This window comes from Oncorhynchus gorbuscha, linkage group LG18 (genome assembly GCF_021184085.1).
Source record: "Oncorhynchus gorbuscha isolate QuinsamMale2020 ecotype Even-year linkage group LG18, OgorEven_v1.0, whole genome shotgun sequence".
NCBI lineage: Eukaryota > Metazoa > Chordata > Actinopteri > Salmoniformes > Salmonidae > Oncorhynchus > Oncorhynchus gorbuscha.
In genome coordinates, this window is record NC_060190.1 from 37881026 (window position 1) to 37907951 (window position 26926).

Genomic DNA, 26926 nt, shown 5'->3' on the forward strand with positions numbered 1-26926 from the left:
TAAAGCTAAATAAAAAATAAAACAGAATACTTGAGTATCCCGAATAGTAATGGTATATTGGTGTGCATGTAAACGTGGTCATTGTGTAAGGTCCTGTAGTACATTTGAGAAGACACTGGGCTTTTCAATGATATCACGTGTGGGGGTGTCACCTTAATATTGTTTTATTTCTGGTTCTTCAAAATAGCTACCATCACAATTACCACATTTTATGGTAAGTGTGCATGTAATTTTGTAATTAGACCTTTTGTGAGTTTGATATTCAAATTGTTTCTAATAGGTGATTATCTATATTGGTTAGTTTTCAGAGTAGTTTAATATTTCACATTAAATAAGAGCTTGTTAATAAATATGACTGACCGGCTCAAATCGGTCTTATGTTGCAAAATTTTAAATGTTTTTTTTTTTTACATTAATACAAAGTAAAGACTCAGAGCTATAAAATGGTACATCATACACTGCATTTTGTAGGAACAACAGGAAAGTAATTCTGCTTTGAAAGTTGATACACTTGTAAACTCACTTTTGAGAAAAGGACCTTTGAATGTTCTGGACCCACCCTACTGGAGAACTCTCCTTTGTCTACAGCCATTCAGCATTGTTCACACCTGCTTAAGCCAGCCCCACCCTTCTCTTTAAGAATTCACATGTGAGGTCATGTGCTAAACAGTGAGTAGTGTAGTAAAGCTTAAGACAAAAAAGTGGTAGTAGCCTACAATAAGGAAAAATTCCAGCTAAACAGAAAGTGTCCAGATAAAAATATTTGACAAATATTAGATGATGCTTACCCAGACACGCTTGTCTAAATTGGTGGGTCATGTGAAAGAACCCCCAGCCATATCCAGTATTGGAAAAAGTACTAAATTGTCATATTTGAGTAAATGTCAAGACACCTTAATAGAAAATGTAAAAGTACTTTAGTAAAAGTAAAAGTAAAAGTCACCCAGTAAAATACTACTTGAGTAAAATAATACTTGAGTAAAAGTCTAAAAGTATTTATTTTTAAAAATACTTAAGTATCAAAAGTAAATGGAATTGCTAAAATGTACTTAAGTATCAAAACTAAAAGTATAAATCATTTCAATTTCCTTATATTAAACCAGACGGCCCAATTTTTGTAAATATTTATTTTATTGACAGATAGCCAGGTGCACACTCCAACACATAATTTACAAACAAAGCATTTGTGTTTAGTGAGTCTGCCAGATCAAATGCAGTAGGGATGTTCTCTTGATAAGTGTGTGACAATTTTCCTATCAAAATGAGTATTTTTGGGTGTGAGGGGGAAATGTAATAGAGTAAAAAGTACATTAACTTCTCTACATTCCATAAGAAAATCAAGTAAAAGTTGTCAAAAATATAAATAGTAAATTATGGTACAGATACCCACCCAAAAATACTTTAAAGATACCCACCCAGTAGTACTTTAAAGTATTTTTACTGAAGTACTTTACACCACTGCCCAAATGCCTTTACACTAGTAGATTAGCATACTTTATATGCTGTTACATATGCACTTATCACATAGTATTCCATAAATAAGTTAAGGCCATGCAACCTGAGTTGAAACCTGAGTGTGGTGCAGATGTACAGCACATAAACAGATGCATGCGCCATATATTTATATGGTGGACACTTGATACGGTCACATACGCCTCGTTTCCTGAAACGGGTCACAAATGTCCTCTGTAGTGGATGTTAGGATGCGCTGTTTTTTTGACCTATTGTCTCCATTTACTGTAATGTAACATTTTTCATATTTACTTTCAATCGAGACCTTATGGCCACAAAGCACATGCAATAATAATAATAATAAGTGTTTTTTTATTATATATATATTTTTTCCCCCCAAACACTTTACATGATACAAACAGATATATATTTCAAAACTTTTTTGCTGGGTCTCAGGAGGATAGCAATGTTCCACGAACATTCACTCTGAAAATGAACAGGTGACTCATTGAATCCCTATGAGTGATATGATACTTTATTTGCCATCATTTACCCACCATATGCATATGGTGAATGACGTTTTCTAGACATACATCTGCTTTGTGAACCAGCAGTGAGCAAAATTAGAAGTAAGTGAGAATATGAGTTAACAGCTGGTGTGGCTGGTATGGCTTAGACAGTTTGAAGTGTGTGTGTGTTTATTTGGATCCCCATTAGCTTTTGCAGAAGCAGCACCTACTCTTCCTGGGATCCACACAAAAAAAAAACACAAAACATGACACACACTGACAGCCAAGGAAAGTTACACAAATCTACAGGTCAAACAAGGCAACAGAAAAAGTATACGTGTGTTAGAGTGTGTCTGTGTGTGCATGTGTTTGTGTGTGTTTCCCCTCACAGTCCCAGTTAAATTAGTTGTTTTTTATAACAGCTCGTTAATGGTCATTTTGCTGTTCGCTTGATTATTTGGAGATGGAAGGGAGTTCCATTCGATCGTGGCTTCTGTATAAAACCGTGTGTTGCCGTGGATTTGTTTTGGACACGGGGACTGTGAAGAGACACTTGATGGCACGTGTTGTTGGGAATGTATGGGTGTCTGAGCTGAATGTTATTTGAGTCGGCAGGCAATCTGGAATTATCGTCAGAGTAACATTTCTCCTAAAAACCAGAAGAGAAGCAGTTAATCTCCCATCAACCCTCACTAGGAAAGACTGGCATGCATGTTGCTGATGTTAGTTCTGTTTGTGCTTTTAAGGACAAGGCGCACTGCTCTGTATTGAGCCAGCTACAGCTTTGCTAGGTCTTTCTGTGTTGCACTTGACCATCTCACCGGACACTAATCAAGATCAGAGCCGGAACAACTAGTACAGTTGATTTGTGTGTCAAAAAGGCAGAACATATTTTTATAACAGACATACCCCTCCCCGTCTTCACGACAACTTTGCCAATATGACTTGACCATGATAATTAACCATCCGTTGTTATACCTAGGAGTTCAGCTTCCTCAACTTGCTCAATGGTCACAGCCTTTATGTACATCTCCAGTTGAGGTTTAGCACTTAGAGAATGTTTTGAACCAAATACAATGCTTTTGGTTTTAGACGTATTTAAGACCAGTTTATTATTAATCACCCATTTTGATACTGACTGTAACTCCTTATTTAGAATTTCAGTGAGCTCACTGGCGTTGGGTGCTGACATGTAGAGTGTGGAATCAGCCACATAAATAGTCATTCTAGCTTGGTGTAAGACCAGCGGCGAATCATTTGTAAAAATAGAGACGAGTAATGGCCCAAGGCAACTGCCCTGAGGGACAACGCACTGTACCTGATGTTAGAGAAGCTGATGTAAGCAATGTTCCCACTCTCTCTTGCAGCTTTAATAGCTGGGATACGTTTTTTCCACCTCTGGCACACAGCTTCAGAGAAGTCCTCGTTGGGGAAAGATGTTGGTTCCTCTCAAGTTCTTGAACAGCCATCTTGTCCTTAAACCTTGACCAATATCGGCCTGGATCTGTCACTTCGGCTGGTTACATGTTTCCCAGACCTGTGGGCGCTCTCCACCTCAATCTTCGTATGATCCATCTGCAGCTTGTCAGTGATCATTTTTCGTACGTTCTCCTCAGACCTGGGCCAGTTCTCATGTGAAGACTCTGGTATGCCAACCGCAACCATTTTATTCCTCCTGGACTGTCCCTCTGAATAGTCTGTTTTCACAGTCATTGTTAATATGGATTCACAAGACAGTGCTGATGTCATCTCGAGATTACTTCAAGTTTGTTGTCACCTTGCTGCAAGTGTCTTTCAGGACATCCACTCCTCCCTGGGTATTTTGGTATTTTATTAGGATCCTCATTAACTGTTGCGAGAGGAGCAGCTACTCTTCCTGGGGTCCACACAAAACATGAAACATGACATAATACAGAACATCAATTGACAAGAACTCCTCAAGGATAGAACTACTGTACTGTTCATCAAACTGCAAACCGTTCTAAAGGTCCTGGATCTCCCTGGTCAGATCGTCCATTCTTTTGTTAGTTGAGTCCATGAGTATTTGGACAACGCTCTTGAAGCAATTTTCCTGTTGTTGTAACCGCTGCTTGTAGAAATGGTCCTTCACTGAGGTCCCGTATACAGATACACACCGACAGATTCATTATAGCCATTATAGGCATACGAGTGACCTGTGTGTGTGTGTGTGTGTGTGTGTGTGTGTGTGTGTGTGTGTGTGTGTGTGTGTGTGTGTGTGTGTGTGTGTGTGTGTGTGTGTGTGTGTGTGTGTGTGTGTGTGTGTGTGTGTGTGTGTGTGTGTGTGTGTACGTTGGGCACACGTGCATGTGGGTGCTGCTAGCATGTGTATATGTCTATGTGTGTGTACTCTGTGTGTGTTTATATGCTGTTTAATATGACATGTAGCATATTTGAAATGATTTTCACGTCTTACATTCACCTTTTCATGTTTATTCAAATACTTTTCATTCAAATTCATATGGTTTGGTTTCAATACTTGAAAACCAATTGGTAGGTCCAGGTAGTCACAACAATAGATTGGTGTTGGTTAAATTGTGATTCTAATGAATGGAGCGAATTTGGAGTAGCAGGTGTTTTTTTTTTCCTGTGAGTGCAGAGCGGTTTTTGCAGAGCAGGAGCGCTAGGAAAGCACATGGAATGCCAGAGCGCCGCTCCATGAGCGATGAGCGGGATTTCCAACCGCTCAACTCCGCTCACCTGCTCTGGTGGGAACATAACACTCTGTATTATTTGGGTTCCTAGCTCACACAAAGCACTTGAAAAAGAAGAGATGGTTGAAGTTAACTTCGGTGTTTGTGAGAAGTGGAGCATTGGAGGAGCCAGATTGAAATTATTCATCATCGGCTCTCTATTGTTAACACTCTCCCATGTTTAATTAATCATCTGTCCTAAACTAGGACATCAGCAGCAGGCAGGGCCAGCCAGGGTAAAGTAAACGTAACCATTATTATGTATGTATTATAGGTTATTCACGCAACCCAACTGGCTGGTTCAAAATAACCCTGCACGTGTTCTGTCCAATATTTGCTGGGTTACCAAATAACCCACACAGGGTTATTCCCTCAGGGGTGTGTGCTTAGTCCCCTCCTGTACTCCCTGTTCACCCATGACTGCGTGGCCAAACACGACTCCAACACCATCATTAAGTTTGCTGACGACACAACAGTGGAGGGCTGATCACCAACAACGATGAGACAGCCTATAGGGAGGAGGTCAGAGACCTGGCAGTGTGGTGCTAGGACAACAACCTCTCCCTGAATGTGAGCAAGACAAAGGAGATGATTGTGGACTACAGGAAAAGGCGGGCCGAGCACGCCCCCATTAACATCGACGGGGCTGTAGTGGAGCAGGTCAAGAGTTTCAAGTTCCTTGATGTTAACGTCACCAACGAACTATCATGGTCCAAACAAACCAAGACAGTCGTGAAGAGGGCACGACAACACCTTTTATCCCTCAGGAGACTTAAAAGATTTGGCATGGGTCCACAGATACTCAAAAAGTTCTACAGCAGCACCATCGTGAGCAACCTGACCGGTTGCATCACCGCCTGGTATGGCAACTGCTCGGCCTCTTAGGGTAGTGCGGAGGGTAGTGCGTACGGCCCAGTCCCTCACTGTCGCCAAGCTTCCTGCCATCCAGGACTTATATAGTAGGCGGTGTCAGAGGACACCCCAGAAAATGTTTATATTTACATTTACATTTAAGTCATTTAGCAGACGCTCTTATCCAGAGTGACTTACAAATTGGTGCATTCACCTTATGACATCCAGTGGAACAGCCACTTTACAATAGTGCATCTAAATCTTTTAAGGGGGGGGGTGAGAAGGATTACTTTATCCTATCCTAGGTATTCCTTAAAGAGGTGGGGTTTCAGGTGTCTCCGGAAGGTGGTGATTGACTCCGCTGTCCTGGCGTCGTGAGGGAGTTTGTTCCACCATTGGGGGGCCAGAGCAGCGAACAGTTTTGACTGGGCTGAGCGGGAGCTGTACTTCCTCAGTGGTAGGGAGGCGAGCAGGCCAGAGATGGATGAACGCAGTGCCCTTGTTTGGGTGTAGGGCCTGATCAGAGCCTGGAGGTACTGAGGTGCCGTTCCCCTCACAGCTCCGTAGGCAAGCACCATGGTCTTGTAGCGGATGCGAGCTTCAACTGGAAGCCAGTGGAGAGAGCGGAGGAGCGGGGTGACGTGAGAGAACTTGGGAAGGTTGAACACCAGACGGGCTGCGGCGTTCTGGATGAGTTGTAGGGGTTTAATGGCACAGGCAGGGAGCCCAGCCAACAGCGAGTTGCAGTAATCCAGACGGGAGATGCTGCGGGAGATGATGCGCCGCTTCCTGTGTGAGGCAGGGTCCTACTCTGCGGATGTTGTAGAGCATGAACCTACAGGAACGGGCCACCGCCTTGATGTTAGTTGAGAACGACAGGGTGTTGTCCAGGATCACGCCAAGGTTCTTAGCGCTCTGGGAGGAGGACACAATGGAGTTGTCAACCATGATGGCGAGATCATGGAACGGGCAGTCCTTCCCCGGGAGGAAGAGCAGCTCCGTCTTGCCGAGGTTCAGCTTGAGGTGGTGATCCGTCATCCACACTGATATGTCTGCCAGACATGCAGAGATGCGATTCGCCACCTGGTCATCAGAAGGGGGAAAGGAGAAGATTAATTGTGTGTCGTCTGCATAGCAATGATAGGAGAGACCATGTGAGGTTATGACAGAGCCAAGTGACTTGGTGTATAGCGAGAATAGGAGAGGGCCTAGAACAGAGCCCTGGGGGACACCAGTGGTGTTCAAATGTTCAAAGACTCCAGTCACCCAAGTCATAGACTGTTCTCTCTGCTACCGCACAGCAAGCTGTACCGGAGCGCCAAGTCTAGGACTAAAAGGCTCCTTAACAGCTTCTACCCCAAAGCCGTAAGACTGCTGAACAATTAATCAAATGGCCACCCGGACTATTTAAATTGACACCCTCCCCCTCCATTTGTTTTTTACACTGCTGCTACTCGCTGTTTATTATCTATGCATAGTCACTTCACCCTTACCTACATGTACAAATGATCTCGACTAACCTGTACCCCCGCAAAATGACTTGGTACCGGTACCCCTATATATAGCCTCGTTTTTGCTATTTTATTGTGTTACTTTAAAAAAGATATTTTCTTAACTCTTTCTTTAACTGCACTGTTGGTTAAGGGCTTGTAAGTAAACATTTAAAGGTCTACACCTGTTGTATTCAGTGCATGTGACAGAGTTTGATTTGATTTAACTCAGTGTTTTTTGAAGTGTAGGAAACCTTTTAAGATAATGCAATTGGCCTTCTTAAACGCTATGGCGTTCAGCAGAGAGAATTTAATATTTTTTTTACCAGCACAGAATTACGCCCACCTATTTCCCCATATGGTGCAATTGAATAGACATTTTCTGCGCCATGCAGTAAGTCTTTGAAGGTGTGGGTGTGTTACTGCCTTTAGGTATATATCCCAAATAGCACTCTATTCACTATATCGTGCCCTACCTTTGACTAGAGCCATTTTTGCCCTTTTCAATATTTAGTGCACTACTTTTGACTAGGGTGCCATTTGGTACATAACTTAGGTCTATATTATGCATATCCCTAATGCCTACTGCTGGGTGGTTAAAGCTTTATAAGGCCACTCAGCCTTTGTACTGTAGCCTAGCTGGGTCTAATTTTGGAATACACGTCCATTTTGCTTCCCTCCCTCTCTGGAATTATGTAACGACTGGAAGACGCTTGAGTGAGTGTGAGTCTGGTGAAAAGTTTACTGCTTGGGACTAGAGCTATCTGTGATGCCTAAATTAGCAAAACACTCACTGCTAAAAGAGCCATATAAATACATTTGGACGACTGTATTGGACAGGATCAGTAGAAATGTCACTGGAAAATGGTGTGAAATGGTTTTCTTTTCAGAGGTGTTTAGAGTTAAAATAAGCACAATGCATGAGAATTTGCCTTCTGAGTTTTGTAAATATTGATTTTGGCTATGCTGTTAACACCTAACTGCAAGCATTATACAGACATTCACACATCAAATAATAAATGTGCACTGTCTCTTGTGTCTGTCTCGCACCCTCTTGTGTCTGTCTCGCACCCTCTTGTGTCTGTCTCGCACCCTCTTGTGTCTGTCTCGCACCCTCTTGTGTCTGTCTCGCACCCTCTTGTGTCTGTCTCGCACCCTCTTGTGTCTGTCTCGCACCCTCTTGTGTCTGTCTCGCACCCTCTTGTGTCTGTCTCGCACCCTCTTGTGTCTGTCTCGCACCCTCTTGTGTCTGTCTCGCACCCTCTTGCGTCTGTCTCTCTTCCTCTTGTGTCTCACCCTCTCAGCAGAAATAGATATGCTCCTTTGTATTTTCATAGAATGTAAATAACCCAGTATTGACATACAATAATCTGACCCCGAGAGGGGAAAAGAGGATAATTGGTAGTATGGTAATTAAAAGGTTCTGCCATTCTGACAAACATACCATGCTCTTGCAGTATGTTAAACACCAATTAAGCATACCCAATGACTGACTGCAAATTGAACTGTATTGTATGCATCTACGTGTTTCAGTTCTGCATGGTTTAGGTCACACTGCATGGGTCTGGTTTCATGCTGCATTCAATCTGTGTCTGTGTCACTAGTATCATCCAGCACGCACGCACACAGACACACAGTTTGCAGCAGTGTCACTTAAAGTCCTTACAACAGCACAACACAGAACTGACTGCCTAAGCAGAAATCATTATTAGCATTGACATTTCAGAGTCAAGTCCTGGTAAAAACAACAACAAGGTGTCTGGATGAATGGATGCCACTACTTCATCTTTTACACATTTTAATGTTTTCATGTGACCCTTCAAGTAGAATTGAGGCATTTGTTAAAAAACTCAAATACAGCTGTAGTCTACCAGTGAATTGCCTAATATTAGGACAAAAGGGGAACAATTCTCTTCGGGCAACATTATGGAGTGTCAGGGGAGCTGTGGCTAGGCTTGGGCGGTATGCATATTGTCATACCTTCATACTGACTTTACCGGGATATTTGGAATCAACGGCACTGAACACAAGGGGCGTTGTTTTCAAACCCCACTGAGCCTTTGAAATTCACAGATTAGCAATGCTAACAAGTACATGTAAAATCCTACAGCGAATGCTAACTAAATGGTAATGAGCACATTGCCAACATTTTATACAGTCCCTGACATCAACTATTTTCAGGACAGACATCCCAGCTCATAGAGTAATACAAATAAGTAAAAAATGCTACTCACAATTTACTGCACAAATTAAACAAATATTAGACACTAAGGCTCTTGATCCAGGAGGTGATTCTCTGCTGTTACCAGCAAGCGAGGCTTGATTTTGGAAGAAGCTAACCACAACTAGATAGCTAAGTAGCTACTAAATTAGCAAAGCAAATGCACAACTGCACAGCATTTAGCACATTTTAAACAGTTTACTTAATAGTTATACGATATCTAGCTGGCAAAACATTTAGTTGTGAATTCCATACTGTAACTAGATCACCTGGCACATGCTGAACAACAATGACTCACAAGGCCCCTGTCTCTCGTCATTGTGTGCTTGTTAACGAACACCACGAGACTGGGTACGACTGGTAGGCTTCATCATGAAAAATGATGTGACGGGTGAAATGAAGAACGCACATCTTATTATTATGTTATCTCCTAACATAATGCACAAGCAGACTACAAGTATTTACTTAAATAGTAGCTACAAATATTCACATTTATAAAAATAAAAAATGTAAAAACAACCATCAAAGAAATAGTTTCAACGCTATTGATTGTTTGAAAAACCATCCCGTGGCTATTTCCAAATACCCCGGTATACGGTATACACGGTATACCGTCCAAGCCTAGATGGGGGAGACTAATACCATACCAAGACCAATATCTAGTGAGGGCAGAGCCTAGGTGTGTGTTTGTGGTGTGTGTGTGTGTGTGTGTGTGTGTGTGTGTGTGTGTGTGTGTGTGTGTGTGTGTGTGTGTGTGTGTGTGTGTGTGTGCACGCAGAGGTGGGAAGAGTCAGAGAAAGTAAAGCTGGTCGTTTTATGAGCAACAACAACACTGGGTGAACATCTGACAGCTGTATTGATTTTGGTGAAACAAAACACAATTACCCTCTTCAAGTCTCCTCTAACTCGTTTTTATTTTGTAGCTCCCTTTCACTCCCTGTTGAGTAAAGTACCACTTGGACTCCCCACCTTAATCCAATTGAATTTATCTAAGATTATGTCTGTATTCTCTCCATCTCATCCTCCAGGTACTGTACACACACACGGACACACACACGGACACGGACACACACACGGACACGGACACGGACACACACACACACACACACACACACACACACACACACACACACACACACACACACACACACACACACACACACACACACACACACACACACACACACACACACACACACACACACCTCGTATGCCTATAATGGCTATAATGAATCTGACTGTGTGTATCTGTATTCAAAGGGATGTGCGGGACCTCAGCTCAGCTGGACTAGTGGGAGCATTGCCAGCGTTGCCTCTGGAGCAGTCCGTTAGCTTCCTTGAGTCTTTTACACTCTCGCTCTTCCCTACGTGGAAGCACAGAGGACTGACACTAAAAACCATCATAGTAAAACACGGTACAGGTGTCATCTGTCAACACACACACACATACATCATCTATACACATGTATGCATAAACAAAAAAAACAATGTACAGCAGATAAAAGGATAATTAGGCACTTATAAAGAAATATCTTCGTTGGAGGATAAGGTTGTAGGCTTTGGCGCTGGCATTTACCTGTTACCTGATAAAATGTCTCAATGTATTATTTTCACCTAAACCGTTAAAATGTTCATTTTGGATGGACAACTGGTGCATGGCACAGTTGGAGTATTTGCAAGATGCCCCGCAGTTGCAAGATCCAGCTTTGGAGAATTCACAAGGATACATTTTTCAGTCTTTGATCTCCCTTCTTTATCTGAATGGACCGTAGTAGTTCGGCTGGGTCTCAGTGGTGCACTGTATAACCTGCAGTAAAGCAAGGCATGTTTCAAAGGAACCATCGTTACAACTGTGCGCTATACATGAGACCTTTATGAGACATGTGACCTCTGTGTTGAATCTTGGTTTGTATCACACAAAACATAGGGAATTCTGAATGCTAAGTTTGCTGTCTCCTTTGCTCCCAGATTGTCTGCCCCTTGAGCAACTACATGTGATAGGCAGCCAGCGTGCCACAGGAGTAGCCTAGCTGTAGACATTCTAATTAGTTGTTGTTGGTACACTGATTACATTATGTAACCATTGGACAATGAAGTTCGTCATGTAAGAGCCAATGAAAACAGAGAGCCGAGCCCATCTGTCAAGAAGGAGTGTGTCTTGTGTTCCCTGTCTCAGTCTGTGAAGTGAAGACACACCCCCTCTTTCCCAGAGAGGACAGGCAAGGGTGTGGGGGTGGGGGTGTGTGCGTATATGTATTAGGACACAGCAAGGACGAGTCAGAGCATTTCTGCTCGCCACTGTTCTAGCAGCTGTTGGGGAAGAGAGATTAAACCACAGAGGCTGAATCTCAAGTATTGATCTCACTGATGTTTTTCATCCTCTGGTGTTTCTGCTTTGCCTCTCTCTCTCCCCTCTCTCTTCTCTCTCTTCTCTCGCTTCTTTTCTCTCTCTCTCTCTCTCTCTCCCTCTCTCTTCTCTCTCTCTCGCCTCTCTGTCTTTTTCTCTCAGAAGGTGAAGGTGGTCTTGTCAGAGGATAGTTTTTTGGTTTGAACATTAGACAGAATGTCATCCAAAGACAGAGGTTCTCTACAGAGCCAGATACTTTCGCTCTCCTGTCCGTTTTTGGGAGTGGGAGTGAGATGGGGGCGGGGTGTAAAAGAGGACGAGGGTTGGTCAAGGGGGGTGTTTGTTCGTGCAGGTGAGTGGAGAGAGGTGGGGGTAATGGTGATTTGGACACACAACGCTACGATGTCGTACTTTTCCATCTCTTCCTACAGTTCACCACCGCAGTCTGGCACTTCAAACCCAAATCTGAACAACAAAAAGGGGGCCTAACCTGCAGTTGCCCCTTGTGTCTGTATGAAATGGCACCCTATTCCCTAAATAGTGAACTTCCTTTGACCACATACTCCAGTCAAAATAACTGCAATATATACAGAATAGGATGCCATTTCAGATGCAGTGCTTGTCTTGTATTTTGTTAACACACCTAGCCATCACACCTAGAGTGCTGTATGAACTGAACATTAAAACTGCAGTTACTCCTCAACTTGCATTGATCACACGTACTGTACGAGTTGAACAGTAAAACTGCAGTTACACCAGTCTCAACGCCAACAGTGAAGAGGCGACTCCGGGATGCTGGCCTCCTAGGCAGAGTTGCAAAGAAAAAGCCATATCTCAGACTGGCCAATAAAAAGAAAAGATTAAGATGGGCAAAAGAAAACAGACACTGGACAGAGGAACTCTCCCTAGAAGGCCAGTATCCCAGAGTTGCCTCTTCACTGTTGACGTTGAGACTGGTGTTTTGCGGGTGCCATTTAATGAAGCTGCCAGTTGAGGACTTGTGAGGCATCTGTTTCTCAAACTAGACACTAATGTACTTGTCCTCTTGCTCAGTTGTGCACCGGGGACTCCCACTCCTCGTTCTATTCTGGTTAGCGCCAGTTTGCGCTGTTCTGTGAAGGGAGTAGTACACAGCATTGTACAAGATCTTCAGTTTCTTGGCAATTTCTCACATGGAATAGCCTTCATTTCGCAGAACAAGAATAGACTGATGAGTTTCAGAAGAAAGTTATTTGTTTATGGCCATTTTGAGCCTGTAATTGAACCCCCAAATGCTGATGCTCCAGATACTCAACTAAAGAAGGCCAATTTATAGCTTTTTTTCAATCAGGACAACAGTTTTCAGCTGTGCTAACATAATTGCAAAAGGGTTTTCTAATGATCAATTAGCCTTTTCAAATTATAAACTTGAATTAGCTAACACAACATGCCATTGTAACACAGGAGTGATGGTTGTTGATAATGGGCCTCTGTACACCTATGTAGATTTTCCATCAAAAATCAGCCGTTACTAGCTACAATAGTCATTTACAACCTTAACGATGTCTACACTGTATTTCTGATGGATTTGATGTTATTTTAATGGACAAAAACATTTGCTTTTCTTTCAAAAACACGGACATTTCTAAGTGACCCCAAACTTTTGAACGGTAGTGTACGTTTCTTTTTGTTTAACACTTTGTTGGTTACTACATGTTTCCATATGTGTTATTTCATAGTCTTGATGGGTTACCGTAGTGGTTAGAGCATTGGACTAGTAACCGGAAGGATGCAAGTTCAAATCCCTGAGCTGACAAGTTACAAATCTGTCATTCTGCCCCTGAACAGGCAGTTAACCCACTGTTCCAAGGCTGTCTGTAACTGTCATGCAGGTGAAAGAGGACCCAAAAGCGACTTGGCGAAAACAGAGTCTTTAATCCAGTAAAGTAAATACAAACAAAAAACACAACTTTCACTCGAAATGACGAGGACAAACTGGAGACTCGATCTTGAACAGCAGGTGAACAGCAGGTTGCCTCGGGAAGGCACTTGAACCAGACAGACTCAGACACCTGCTCACCACGCAGCATCTGAGGAAAACACGACACGACAGGGCGATACACAAACACAGCACGGTGAATTCTAGACAAGGAACCGACAGGACAGGAACGGAACACAAAGGAAGAAATAGGGACTCTAATCAGGGGAAAGGATCGGGAACAGGTGTGGGAAGACTAAATGATTGATTAGGGGAATAGGAACAGCTGGGAGCAGGAACGGAACGATAGAGAGAAGAGAGAGCGAGAGAGTGAGAGAGGGAGGGGGAGAGAGAGGGATAGAAAGAGGGAAAGAACCTAATAAGACCAGCAGAGGGAAACGAATAGAATGGGAAGCACAGGGACAAGACAAGATAATAAATGACAAAACATGACAGTACCCCCCACTCACCGAGCGCCTCCTGGCGCACTCGAGGAGGAATCCTGGCGGCAACGGAGGAAATCATCAATGAGTGAACGGTCCAGCACGTCCCGAGACGGAACCCAACTCCTCTCCTCAGGACCGTAACCCTCCCAATCCACTAAGTATTGGTGACCCCGTCCCGAGAACGCATGTCCATGATCTTATGTACCTTGTAAATAGGTGCGCTCTCGACAAGGACGGGAGGGGGAGGGAAGACGAACGGGGGTGCGAAGAAAGGGCTTAACACAGGAGACATGGAAGACAGGATGGACGCGACGAAGATGTCGCGGAAGAAGCAGTCGCACAGCGACAGGATTGACGACCTGGGAGACACGGAACGGACCAATGAACCGCGGAGTCAACTTACGAGAAGCTGTCGTAAGAGGAAGGTTGCGAGTGGAAAGCCACACTCTCTGGCCGCAACAATACCTTGGACTCTTAATCCTGCGTTTATTGGCGGCTCTCACAGTCTGTGCCCTGTAACGGCAAAGTGCAGACCTCACCCTCCTCCAGGTGCGCTCACAACGTTGGACAAACGCTTGAGCGGAGGGAACGCTGGACTCGGCAAGCTGGGATGAGAACAGAGGAGGCTGGTAACCCAGACTACTCTGAAACGGAGATAACCCGGTAGCAGACGAAGGAAGCGAATTGTGAGCGTATTCTGCCCAGGGGAGCTGTTCTGCCCAAGACGCAGGGTTTCTGAAAGAAAGGCTGCGTAGTATGCGACCAATCGTCTGATTGGCCCTCTCTGCTTGACCGTTAGACTGGGGATGAAACCCGGAAGAGAGACTGACGGACGCACCAATCAAACGACAGAACTCCCTCCAAAACTGTGACGTGAATTGCGGGCCTCTGTCTGAAACGGCGTCTAACGGGAGGCCATGAATTCTGAATACATTCTCGATAATGATTTGTGCCGTCTCCTTAGCGGAAGGAAGTTTAGCGAGGGGAATGAAATGTGCCGCCTTAGAGAACCTATCGACAACCGTAAGAATCACAGTCTTCCCCGCAGACAAAGGCAGACCGGTAATGAAGTCTAGGGCGATGTGAGACCATGGTCGAGAAGGAATGGGGAGCGGTCTGAGACGACCGGCAGGAGGAGAGTTACCCGAAAGCGACTTGGCGAAAACAGAGTCTTTAATCCAGTAAAGTAAATACAAACAAAAAACACAACTTTCACTCGAAATGACGAGGACAAACTGGAGACTCGATCTTGAACAGCAGGTGAACAGCAGGTTGCCTCGGGAAGGCACTTGAACCAGACAGACTCAGACACCTGCTCACCACGCAGCATCTGAGGAAAACACGACACGACAGGGCGATACACAAACACAGCACGGTGAATTCTAGACAAGGAACCGACAGGACAGGAACGGAACACAAAGGAAGAAATAGGGACTCTAATCAGGGGAAAGGATCGGGAACAGGTGTGGGAAGACTAAATGATTGATTAGGGGAATAGGAACAGCTGGGAGCAGGAACGGAACGATAGAGAGAAGAGAGAGCGAGAGAGTGAGAGAGGGAGGGGGAGAGAGAGGGATAGAAAGAGGGAAAGAACCTAATAAGACCAGCAGAGGGAAACGAATAGAATGGGAAGCACAGGGACAAGACAAGATAATAAATGACAAAACATGACAGTAACTGACTTGCCTAGTTAAATAAAGGTAAAACATTTGTTTTATACAATGTAGAAAATAGTGCAAATACAGAAAAACCCTTGAATGAGTAGGTGGGTCCAGACTTTTGACTGGTACTTTATACGCCACTGGAGCTGCTATTCTACTGTACCGCTAATGAATATCAATATGAGATAGTCAGTTCTTCCGTCTGGACCTGTGTGCATACAGACATAAACTCAGAGAGAACATGAAATTACACACACTGACACTTAGGCGGGTTTTGAATTAAAGTTTTACCCCAAAGTCGAGCACATATTACAAATTTAAAGTGCACCGACTTTGATTTAATGTTTTAATAAAACATAGCTACATGTGTTGAGGGGCTCATAAAGTATTGAGAGAAAATACCTATTCAAATACCTTCTTGTCATCGACAGGAAATGAAAAAGGGAAAAGAAAGATGTTGTAATTATTATTACAGTGTGGACCAGTCAGTCTATGTAGGAATTAGGTTTAACAGAACATGACAGGGTTGTCTAGTACAGTTATATCTTAAAGGGGAACTGCACACGCTGATCTGGCTTCATTATTTGGCTTGCTCCTCAAGACATGCTGGTAGCCATGATAGAAGCCAAATGTGAGTTGGCTTGGGGGTGTGATTTGAAGAGGGTGTTTTTTTGGGTGTGTCCTTGCCACCACCAAGACACACCCATCTGCCAGAACCTTGCCCGCAGCTGTTTCCCCTCACTCAATCACAACACACAAACCGCCTGCAGGTTGAGTTCAATAACTACAGGCAGATGTATGAGATGCCGGAGGAAGCTTTGAATAGGTCAGTAGTTTACAGAGTAACATAAGAAGAATGCAATTTCTGAATTTATGTGCAGTAGTTATTCTGAGGAATGGTTTGAAATTTACACAACAGTTGCCTGGAGGAAAATGCGAGAGGGTCATGCTTTTTCAATTTCATTCAAAGGTAGGGTTTAGTATTTTTTTTAATCACTTCCAGGGGAGGGTCATGTCATTTGTAATTGATTACATTTCTATATTTCTCAGTGTTTTAGAATTAGTTGCTTATTAGGCTATATATCGATGTGTGCCCAATTCCGACCCTCATTTCTGATTCTAAGCTGGTGTAACAGTATAACTTTAGACCGTCCCCTCGCCCATACCCGGGCGTGAACCAGGGACCCTCTGCACACATCAAGAACAGTCACCCACGAAGCATCGTTACCCATCGTTCCACAAAAGCCGCGGCCCTTGCATAGCAAGGGGAACTACTACTTCAAGGTCTCAGAGCAAGTTACGTCACTGATTGAAATGCTATTGAGCGCGCACCGCTAACTAAGCTAGCCGTTTCACATCCGTTACACTGGGCACGCAATATCAAGTGTGCCTAAAGGGTATTTAGTATGGTCTCAATCAAATGCGCCATAGACTATAGGCTACGAAGTGCACGCTCGGAGACGCACAAAGTAAAGTTATATTTCTAAGCTGCTGGGATGGTGTAAATAAAACTGGGTTGCGTTACACACTGCAATGGATATTCCAACCTGAGCCCCGGCCTGCTCTGCTCTTGCCGATCAAAACCTTTTTTGTGTGATACATAACCAATGGCTGTGCTGTGTAGGCCTACAGTGGCAGTTCAGGAGTCAAAGGCTTCTTCCTAAATTAATTTTGGATTAGGCCTAGTCTATTACCCTATGTTCTGTTCAGTTTGAGAAGGAGAGCACGAAGATGGGAAGGAAGACCGGAGGTAAACCTGGACAGCTTGCTACTACAATAATTGCCGCGGCACAATCAATCAGAAATTAATAGCTTATGGTGTTGAAAGCAGGCAAATTTTTTCCATTTTAATTAGACTTTACTAACAATAAGAGGGCTTTGAATTGTAGCCTATTTCTTCCTATTTAATAAATAAGAGGTAGGCCTACCTGTTTAACATGTGAAATTAGGCTTTAGGCTGCTATATCCATAGATTTGTCAGCCAATTTCTCCACCCACTTGAAATTAAGAACCCACTTGAAATTAAGAAACACATTGAAATTAAGAATTTGTGCATTGCTGACTTAGTTAAAATAAATAAAAGAGCTAGCAAGTTAAAATGAAGACATGAATTGAGAGGGTATACCGTAGGCCTACTTTCTATTAAATAAAATGTCAAAAAGCACCGGTCTACCCATTGTTATCTTAAGATTTTGAGGAAAATTCAACAGATCCGATTATATAAAGTCATCTAGGCCTGTAATTGTGCTTTGGTCCGCGATGCTTTAAGCTAGAAACAAGCTCTAGAGGAGACAAAAAATGTACTTTCTTTGGGAAGTAATCTAATTCTGTCACTATCAATTGATTAAGCTATTCACTTTCAGTAGAATAGAAGATGTTGAAACCCAGACAGCTTTTAGGAAAACACTTCTCGTTGGGTTTAGTAATGGCAGCAGCAGTTAAAGTTAACATTTTTCTGCGTCGGTAAGCCTACTCTGTCTGGGGTGGAAAGGAACGCCTAACTTTTGAATGTACCATGCTCAGATTCCTAATAAAGTCTCAGATTTAATTATTTGCGAACAGGGATCATTTCGTTGCAAACAAGACACACTGATTTGGCATTAGAGAAATATTTTAAAATGAACACAATGGCCTCTCTCTTTGTCCATTCTTAGCCTATTATTTCAGTAAATGGTGTAGTATGTAAAAATATCCAATTTGTAAGTCGCTCTGGATAAGAGCGTCTGCTAAATGACTTAAATGTAAATGTAAATGTATTCAGGTAATATGTCAAATTAGGTAGAATTGCATGACTTTTTATAAAAGGCAATTTTTTTCATGGACCTGCAAAGCACGATGATTGATTCATGCAAGTATTTACTATAAAGGTGATATTTGCACCCCTACTTTTGTCAACTGTGATTTGCTGGCCCGCAGCCCTGTGCTCTATCACAATTCCTGCTTTGCCATGCAATGCTTACGGAATGAAGAACCATTTCTAAAACAGCATATTTAAGGCTCTGGTCTGTACAAGAAGTGAAGTTTAATGGTAGGTATGTTCTCTACTATCCACTTTGTTGTAATTAATATATTGGGTATAGGGGAGGGTCACTCAATTTATTTCCCTCAAGTATTCAGGGAGTGTTTAGGTCAAATATATTTTGCTGAAGGGAGGGCCATCCATTTTCATTTCAGAGGGGTACAAATTTATCCATGTATCCTTTACTATAAATAACGTTCCCTCCCTAAACTAAGTGTTTTGGTAACATTTCAAATGTAGTAAGTAGTCGATGTTTCTTATGGTAACTGTGTTAAGGGTTTTGGGCCATCGAGGAATGAAGATGATGAAGGTAATCTGTAATATGCTGGCATCACGGCATGTCGTTAAGAAACTAACAGTTTACAGACGGTAGGCAATTAAGGTCACAGATATGAAAACTTGGGACACTAAAGAGGCCTTTCTACTGACTCTGAAAAACACCAAACGAAAGATGCCCAGGGTCCCTGCTCATCTGCGTGAATGTGCCTTAGGCAAGAAGGCATGAGGACTGTGGCCAGGGCAATAAATTGCAATGTCCGTACTGTGAGACGCCTAAGACAGCACTACAGGGAGACAGGATGGGCAGCTGATCAAAAAAGTGGTCTTCACTGACGAGTCACGGTTTTGTTTCACCAGGGGTGATGGTCGGACTTGCGTTTATTAAATTTTTTAATTCACCTTTATTTAACCAGGAAGGCTACTTGGAGAACAAGATCTCATTTGCAACTGAGACCTGGCCAAGACAAAGAAAAGCAGTGTGACACAGACAACAACACAGAGTTACACATGGAGTAAACAATAAACAATAAACAAGCCAATAACACAATGAACAAATCAATGACACAGTGGAACAAAGAAAGTATATATAGAGTGTGTGCAAAAGGCATGAGGAGGTAGGCAATAAATGGGCCATAGGAGTGAATAGTTACAATTTAGCAGATTAACACTGGAGTGATAAATGAGCAGATGAAGATGTCCATTAGAGATACTGGTGTGCAAAAGAGCAGAAAAGTAAATAACTATCTGTAAATAGATTGGGTGGGCTATTTACAGATGGACTATGTGCAGCTGCAACGATCGGTTAACTGCTCAGATAGTTGATGTTGAAAGTTGGTGAGGGAAATAAAAGTCTCGAACTTCAGCGATGTTTGCCAATCGTTCCAGTCACTGGCAGCAGAGAACTGGAAGGAAAGGCGGCCAAATGAGGTGTTGGCTTTGGGGATGATCAGTGAGTTATACCTGCTGGAACATGTGCTACGGGTGGATGTTGTTATCGAGACCAGTGAACTGAGATAAGGCGGAGCTTTACCAAACAGACTTATAGATGACCTGAAGCCAGTGGGTCTGACAACGAATATGTAGCGAGGGCCAGCCGACTAGAGCATACAGGTCGCAGTGGTGGGAAGTATAAGGTAATTTGGTAACAAAAAGGATGGCACTGTGATAGACTGCATCCAATTTGCTGAGTAGAGTGATGGAAGCTATTTTGTAGGTAGGACAGTCAGTTTTACGAGGGTAAGTTTGGCGGCGTGAGTGGAGGCTTTGTTGCGAAATAGAAAGCCAATTCTAGATTTGATTTTTGATTGCAGATGTTTAATATGAGTCTGGAAGGAGAGTTTACAGTCTAGCCAGACACCTATGTATTTATAGTTGTCCGCATATTCTAGGTCGGAACCGTCCAGGGTGGTGATATTAGTCGGGCGGGCGGGTAGCGAACGGTTGAAAAGCATGCATTTGGTTTTACTAGTGTTTAAGAGCAGTTGGAGGCCACGGAAAGAGTGTTGTATTGCATTGAAGCTTGTTTGGAGGTTAGTTAGCACAGTGTCCAAAGAAGGGTCAGAAGTATACAGAATGGTGTTGTCTGCGTAGAGGTGGATCAGGGAATGGCCCGCAGCAAGAGCGACATCATTGATATATACAGAGAAAAGAGTCGGCCCGAGAATTGAACCCTGTGTTACCCCCATAGAGACTGCCAGAGGTCCGGACAACATGCCCTCCGATTTGACACACTGAACTCAGTCTGCAAAGTAGTTGGTGAACCAGGCAAGGCAGTCATTAGAAAAAGCAAGGTTATTGATTCTGCCGATAAGAATACGTAACCTTTATTTAACTAGGCAAGTCAGGTAAGAACAAATTCTTATTTACAATGACCCCCTACCCCGGCCAAACCCGGATGACACTGGGCCAATTGTGGGCCGCCCTATGGCACTCCTAATCATGGTCCGATGTGATACAGCTTGTATTCGAACCAGGGACTGTAGTAAAAGCCTCTTGCACTGAGATGCAGTGCCTTAGACCGCTGCGCCACTCAGGAACATTAATCATGTGTAGGTAGATACGTGTGTAGGTACTGTAGAATAGACAACCCTTTACATCAGTGGCGGTCGGTGTCATTTTAGATGAGGGTGAAGGGTTTATTTTATGAGCCTGTGATCAAAATATACAATTATGGCCTTATTTCTATTTCAGCATATTGGATAACTGTCATTCATATTCCATTCACCCAGTTCAATGTAACATCGATTGTAACGCTACTACATGATACTGACATTTTCCTTGTACCCATCATGAGGTTGCTACAACCTAGCCTATGAATGAAAGTTTACAATGTAGGTGCACAGGTCAGCGAATTTTGAGTAATTTCGAGTAATCAATGTGACAGACACATTCAATACTGCCCTGCACACTCTTGCCTGCATCTAGTTGATCTAGGGTCAACTAGATGCAGGCAAGAGTTGCAAATGAGAGTTTCTATTGGACAAATTTGTGTATGTGTATCCCCATTTTGTTCCGTTTGCTTCCGTTCAAGAAAAGTTAACAGAATCTGCAGAATGAACACTCCCCTGATCACAAGCAACCAGTTCACTTTCATAGCAGCCACATCAAAACATTGTGATCACTTTGATTGTTGTATATATACTTCCTTCTTGCAACCATCTACTGTACATGCGCTCCTCCTCTAACCTTTCCCTTTGCTTGTGGACTTCAGTGCACAACATATCAGCTGTCTGTGACCAGGCGAAAAAACCTTTCCAAGCCAAACCTTCAAATCATGACCGCTACACACAGTCTACATAGTTCTCACATCATAGTCAAGAACTACTAGAACTAACGTATTAGTTAACCCGCTACAATTGTGCAGTACAGTTTACAGTCAGAAAGCAGTTTAGCAGTTACACCGGCGAGCCCCTTTGGTAATAAATAATGTTAAGTCAAAAGCTTACCTTGACTTGGAAGAGTTCCAGTGCTGGATAGCCAAAGCAAGATAGCTAAATTGTCATCCTTCTTTGTTTGAGCCGGGAGTTTGAGTAGGCTAAACTAGCTAGCTAGATTAACTAACTAAGTGAAAGTGAAAGTAAAAAAAAAAACTATGCAACTAAATATAGCTAGCTCGCTCTCTTGCTTCTCCTTCATTTTGGAAGAAATGTATTTGTTACAAACTGTTCAACTAACTCTGTCTTTCTCTCAGTCAGCTACCCGGTTAGCACAGTGGATCTGGCCCGATAATGGCTGAGAGTCGGGGGACTCGGCTGAGAGTCATACTCGTCATGTGGCCCGAGTCTGGGCCGCCCTAGGCAGTATTACTTATGGCTAGGGTGCAGAGATTGAGCTCGGGCCTATTCCGGTGATAGTTATCTGGCCCAGATGTATTACTTGGGGCTTGGGCCTACTCTCTGGCAGATGATTACACAGGCTGCTTTATATAATTAACATTTCATCATTTATTTTTCCATATTTTCTCATTGTTTCTGTGATCAAAATATACAATTAAAATGTGTCTATTATTTTAGTTTTCTGAAACTTTGTGTAAGGCAATTGATAAGCATTAAAAACCTTGTGGATGGCGCAGTGGTTTAAGACATTGCATCGCAGTTCAAACTGCGTTGCTACAGATGCTGGTTTGAGACCTGTGCGAGCCATAACCTGGAAGACCCAACGCACAATTGTCCCAGCGTCGCCCGAGATAGGGGAGGGTTTGGCTGTTCGGGATGTCCTTGTCCCATCGTGCTGTGGCGGGCCAGGCGCATGCACGCTGGCACGGTCACCAGGTGTATGGTGCTGGATGGGTATAATTTGTATGCACAGAAAATGTATAATAATAATATTTAAAATGACTAAATGTGGTAATTTTGTGTACATGTATTTACATTTGCATCGGGGGGATTCTGGTAAGATGCCGGCAAAGTCGGCCGAATTTTTGATAGACAGAAATGGCATGATGTACTTGGGCCGCTTCTGGGCAGTCCTACACCTGATTCCGTGCCGATTCAATCAGTTCCGGCCCCCCGGAAGAGGGCCGCTTCTGGGCCGATTCCTCATTGCTAGCTGGGTACTCACCACATTTTATGCACTGCAGTGGTAGCTAGATGTAGTTTATTCTTTCAGTACTAGATTTATCATCTGATCTTTTCATTGGGTGGACATTGGGTGGACAACATGTCAGTTCATGCTGCAAGAGCTCTGATAGGTTGGAGAACATCCTCCAGAAGTTGTAATGACTGTGTAAGTGTATGGAAAAGGGTGAGAACCATGAGCCTCCTAGGATTCGTATTAAAGTCAATGTACTCAGAGGATGACAGAAGCTAGCTGTCCTCCGGCTGGCTACACCCTGGTGCTACCCGACAGAGTGTTGCTGAGGCTACTATATGCCTTAATTGCAAAACAGTATGTTTTAATCAATTATTTGGTCATGTGAATATATTTTGTGTAGTTTTATCTAAAAAGGAAAACTTGGTTAATGTTTCACTCTTCAGATTTTTATGAAATTCACTGAGGAGGATGCCCTCTCCTTCCTCTTCTGAGGAACCTCCACTACCTTTACATAATAGAAGCTGCTAATATAACAATGTGCACATTTCACCTTCCATGGTCATTCCCAGCCAATGCAGATGCTGTGCCTATTGACATTTTGTCAGGAGGTAATGGGGCTACCTTAGAAAACATGTCAGAGTGGTCATACCTTCCTGTGTGTTGTCCCGTATACAACAGGAGTTCCCCGATCCTGGTGCAGAATACACAGGGTTTCTCCTTCCCCATCTTGACTGATACCATTCAATTCAAGACTAACTCCAAGCATCTATTCCGCATACCGGCTAGGGTCTTTCTAGCCTGGTTGTGTCTCTGTTCGGCGACTACATTCCACTCCTTGCCACACCTGTCATTTGCTAAAAGAAACTGACCTTGAGTGCCAAGGATTGGAATGTTAGATAAAAAGACTGGTGCCCAGACTAGGGTCCTTCAGCAGGGCATGCAAACTATAGAACTTTAGCTGTGGAGGCATTGTCAATCCATATAAGGCTTTCCAGTCTGCTGTTCTTGAAACACATTGGGGTCAATCAAACAATGGAACCCATTGAAGGGAAGTGAGGGGGGAGGAGGGGCTATTTGCTCGTGAGCTTGATAAAAGGGGGCGTGACTTGTTGACATAATTGTAATCCAAACCAAACCTTCATTTACTCACTGAGTACTCACATTGTGACTCACTGAGGTTTCAAACTCCATTTTAGACATGGCTGTCACGTCGACCCCCGCTCCCCCTCTCTGGTGCTCACTGTCATCAGTTTACTTATTATTACGCACACCTGCCACAATCGTTGGGCACACCTGCACCTCATGAGACACACCTGGACTCCATCACTTCTATGATTACCTCCCCTATATCTGTCACTCCCTTTGGTTCTTTCCGCAGGCAGTGTTAGTTATGTTTCTCATGTCCAGACGCTGCTCTTGTTTTGTATTGTTCCATGTTTTTGTATTATTAAATTCACCCCCTGTACTTGCTTCATGACTCCCAGCGTCTGCGTTACAATGACTCTGACACAAATGATCCTATTCACACATTGTAGTACATTTTGACACTAGAATACGTGTTTCCGACTAATATCGTTGCCATAGAGGTCGTTTTCAAAGGGATTCGTTGCTTCTATGGGCAATTGCTCTTTAAATGAGAGGTGCTCCTGGTACAGCCTGTCTCTCTGGCATGTGGTGTTTACTCCAGGTTGTACTTCATTGAGAGACATTATTACACAAATCCGAGCAAAGACAGAAGGGGCAACGTAACATATTGCATATATAATTGTTAGAAATGTACAGTTTATACACATACTGTTTCCTCGTGCTAAGCAAGCAACCCTCCCTCGTCAGAAGCAATCAAATCAAGAGCAATCAAAAATAACCCCAAAAATGTATCTTCTCAAAACACTGAACTATCTATCGTCAACTGTCGTCCATAGCCATAAGCCATACGTATGTAACAGGTTGATTTATCCCTATCCATGGCTGTGTTTTATGTTTTGTATCCTCTGTATGCCTTCTGCCTCCCCAGATCACAGAGCAGCAGCTCCGGCAGACCAACGACCGCTTCAAAGCTTTCCTCAATGGAGACACTCAGATAGTGGCTGATGAAGCATTCATCAACGCAGTCCAGAGCTACTATGAGGTACATATTTCTTTCTTTCTTTCTCTTTCTCTCTAACCTACAAATGTGTCGTCTCATCCGCAGACTGTCTCTCAGCACACCACTGTTACAATACGCTTGTTAAATGAACCATCCTTTTCTCTTTCTTTACAGAGACCGCTATCACGTGTTTTAACCCTGTGTTTCCTATGTGTTGTGGTGCTGAGATAGTGTTAGCATTCAATGTAATAGACCAGGCTGATTAGCTGCCATTTACTGCTGTAACTCAATTAGCATAGACATGCGAGTCGTAAAAAGACCCCCCAGCTCTCTCTGTCTCCCGGAACTGTAAATCAGAGCTTTTCCTAATCAATCAAATTCCGAGCTGTTGAGATACAGTCTGTCAGTGCTGCTGAAAACAGAGTGGCAGACAGAGTGGCAGAGATACTGTACCTCTTCCTCAGTGAATTAATTTCTCTCTCTCTAACTGTAGGGCTAGGAATCACTCGTAGTGGGATGGAAGTGGCTGCTCAGTTTCTCAGCGCTCTGTTGCTTTGGCCTGAATTCCAGGGAACTGCTGTGCTCTGTGGGGGGAAAATGGTGGATGAGATGATGCATCGTGTCGTGTGCACATCACATCTATTCACTGACGATATGGATTAGCTAACACACTTGTGCTAAAGAGGCTGCCATCGTACTCCCACCTACATTACAGTCACAATTCAACCAGTTCAACAATAATAATAGAGAATTATTGTGCAGATAAACATACCCTTATATTAATAATAATAATAATATATGCCATTTAGCAGACGCTTTTATCCAAAGCGACTTACAGTCATGTGTGCATACATTCTACGTATGGGTGGTCCCGGGAATCGAACCCACTACCCTGGCGTTACAAGCGCCATGCTCTACCAACTGAGCTACAGAAGGACCATATGGGTATTGTCCCCTATCCCACTACATAGGATACTTAGAGTCCCCAGACTATACTGTCATAGGGCTTCTTTACTGTACGTTCATACATGTAGGGCACTGTATGATGGATATTATAATGTTGTATAAATCAAATCATGCAATGCCTTGAAGGAGCTCCAAAACCAAAGCAATCCATTTGAAAACAAGTTAATTGTATTTAATTTGACAAAACGGCGACTCAATTGACATACTGTAGTGATTACCCACATAATGCTAGCTGGCCAATGTTGACTCCAATGCTTGGCATGTTGACTCCAATGCTTGGCACAGTAGTGTCAAGTTGGCTGGATGTCCTTCGGATGGTGGACCATTCTTGATACACACGGGAAACTGTTGAGTGTGAAAACCCCAGCAGCATTGCAGTTCTTGACACAAACCGTTGCACCTGGCACTTACTACCATAGCATGTTCAAAGACACGTATATCCTTTGTCTTGCTCTTGCCCGTTCACACTATGAATGGCACACATATACAATCCACGTCTGGATTGTCTCAAGGCTTAAACATATTTTCTTTAACCGGTCTCTACCCCTTCATCTACACTGATTTGAAGTGGATTTAACAGGTGGTCATAGGATCATAGTTTTCACCTGGGTTTACCTGGTCAGTCTATGTCATGGAAATGTTTTGTACACTCAGTGTATATACTGACAAGAGGCAGGATCCAATACTGTAACTATGGGAATGAAGACAAGATTCTAGCCAATGAGATGGCAGATTCGCACGTGAACAACAGGCACAAATCTGATAGTAACATTGTTTTTCTCGAAGATTTGATTTAAACTTTATTTAAGCAGGGAGTCATGCTGACACAACGGTCTCTTTCACAGATGAGCTCAGCATAAACACATCAATAAACAACAATTATACGATACATGAAAAG

The 26926-nt window shown here is 43.2% G+C and overlaps 1 protein-coding gene across 1 annotated transcript in view; it reads left to right on the plus strand.

Annotated features, from left to right (window-relative positions):
* LOC124003037 (calcium-dependent secretion activator 1-like) overlaps positions 1-26926 on the plus strand; it is a 155949-nt gene that overhangs the window by 26884 nt on the left and 102139 nt on the right. The window contains 1 exon segment of the mRNA XM_046311007.1: positions 24991-25104. Within this exon segment, the coding sequence (XP_046166963.1) occupies positions 24991-25104 (114 nt within the window).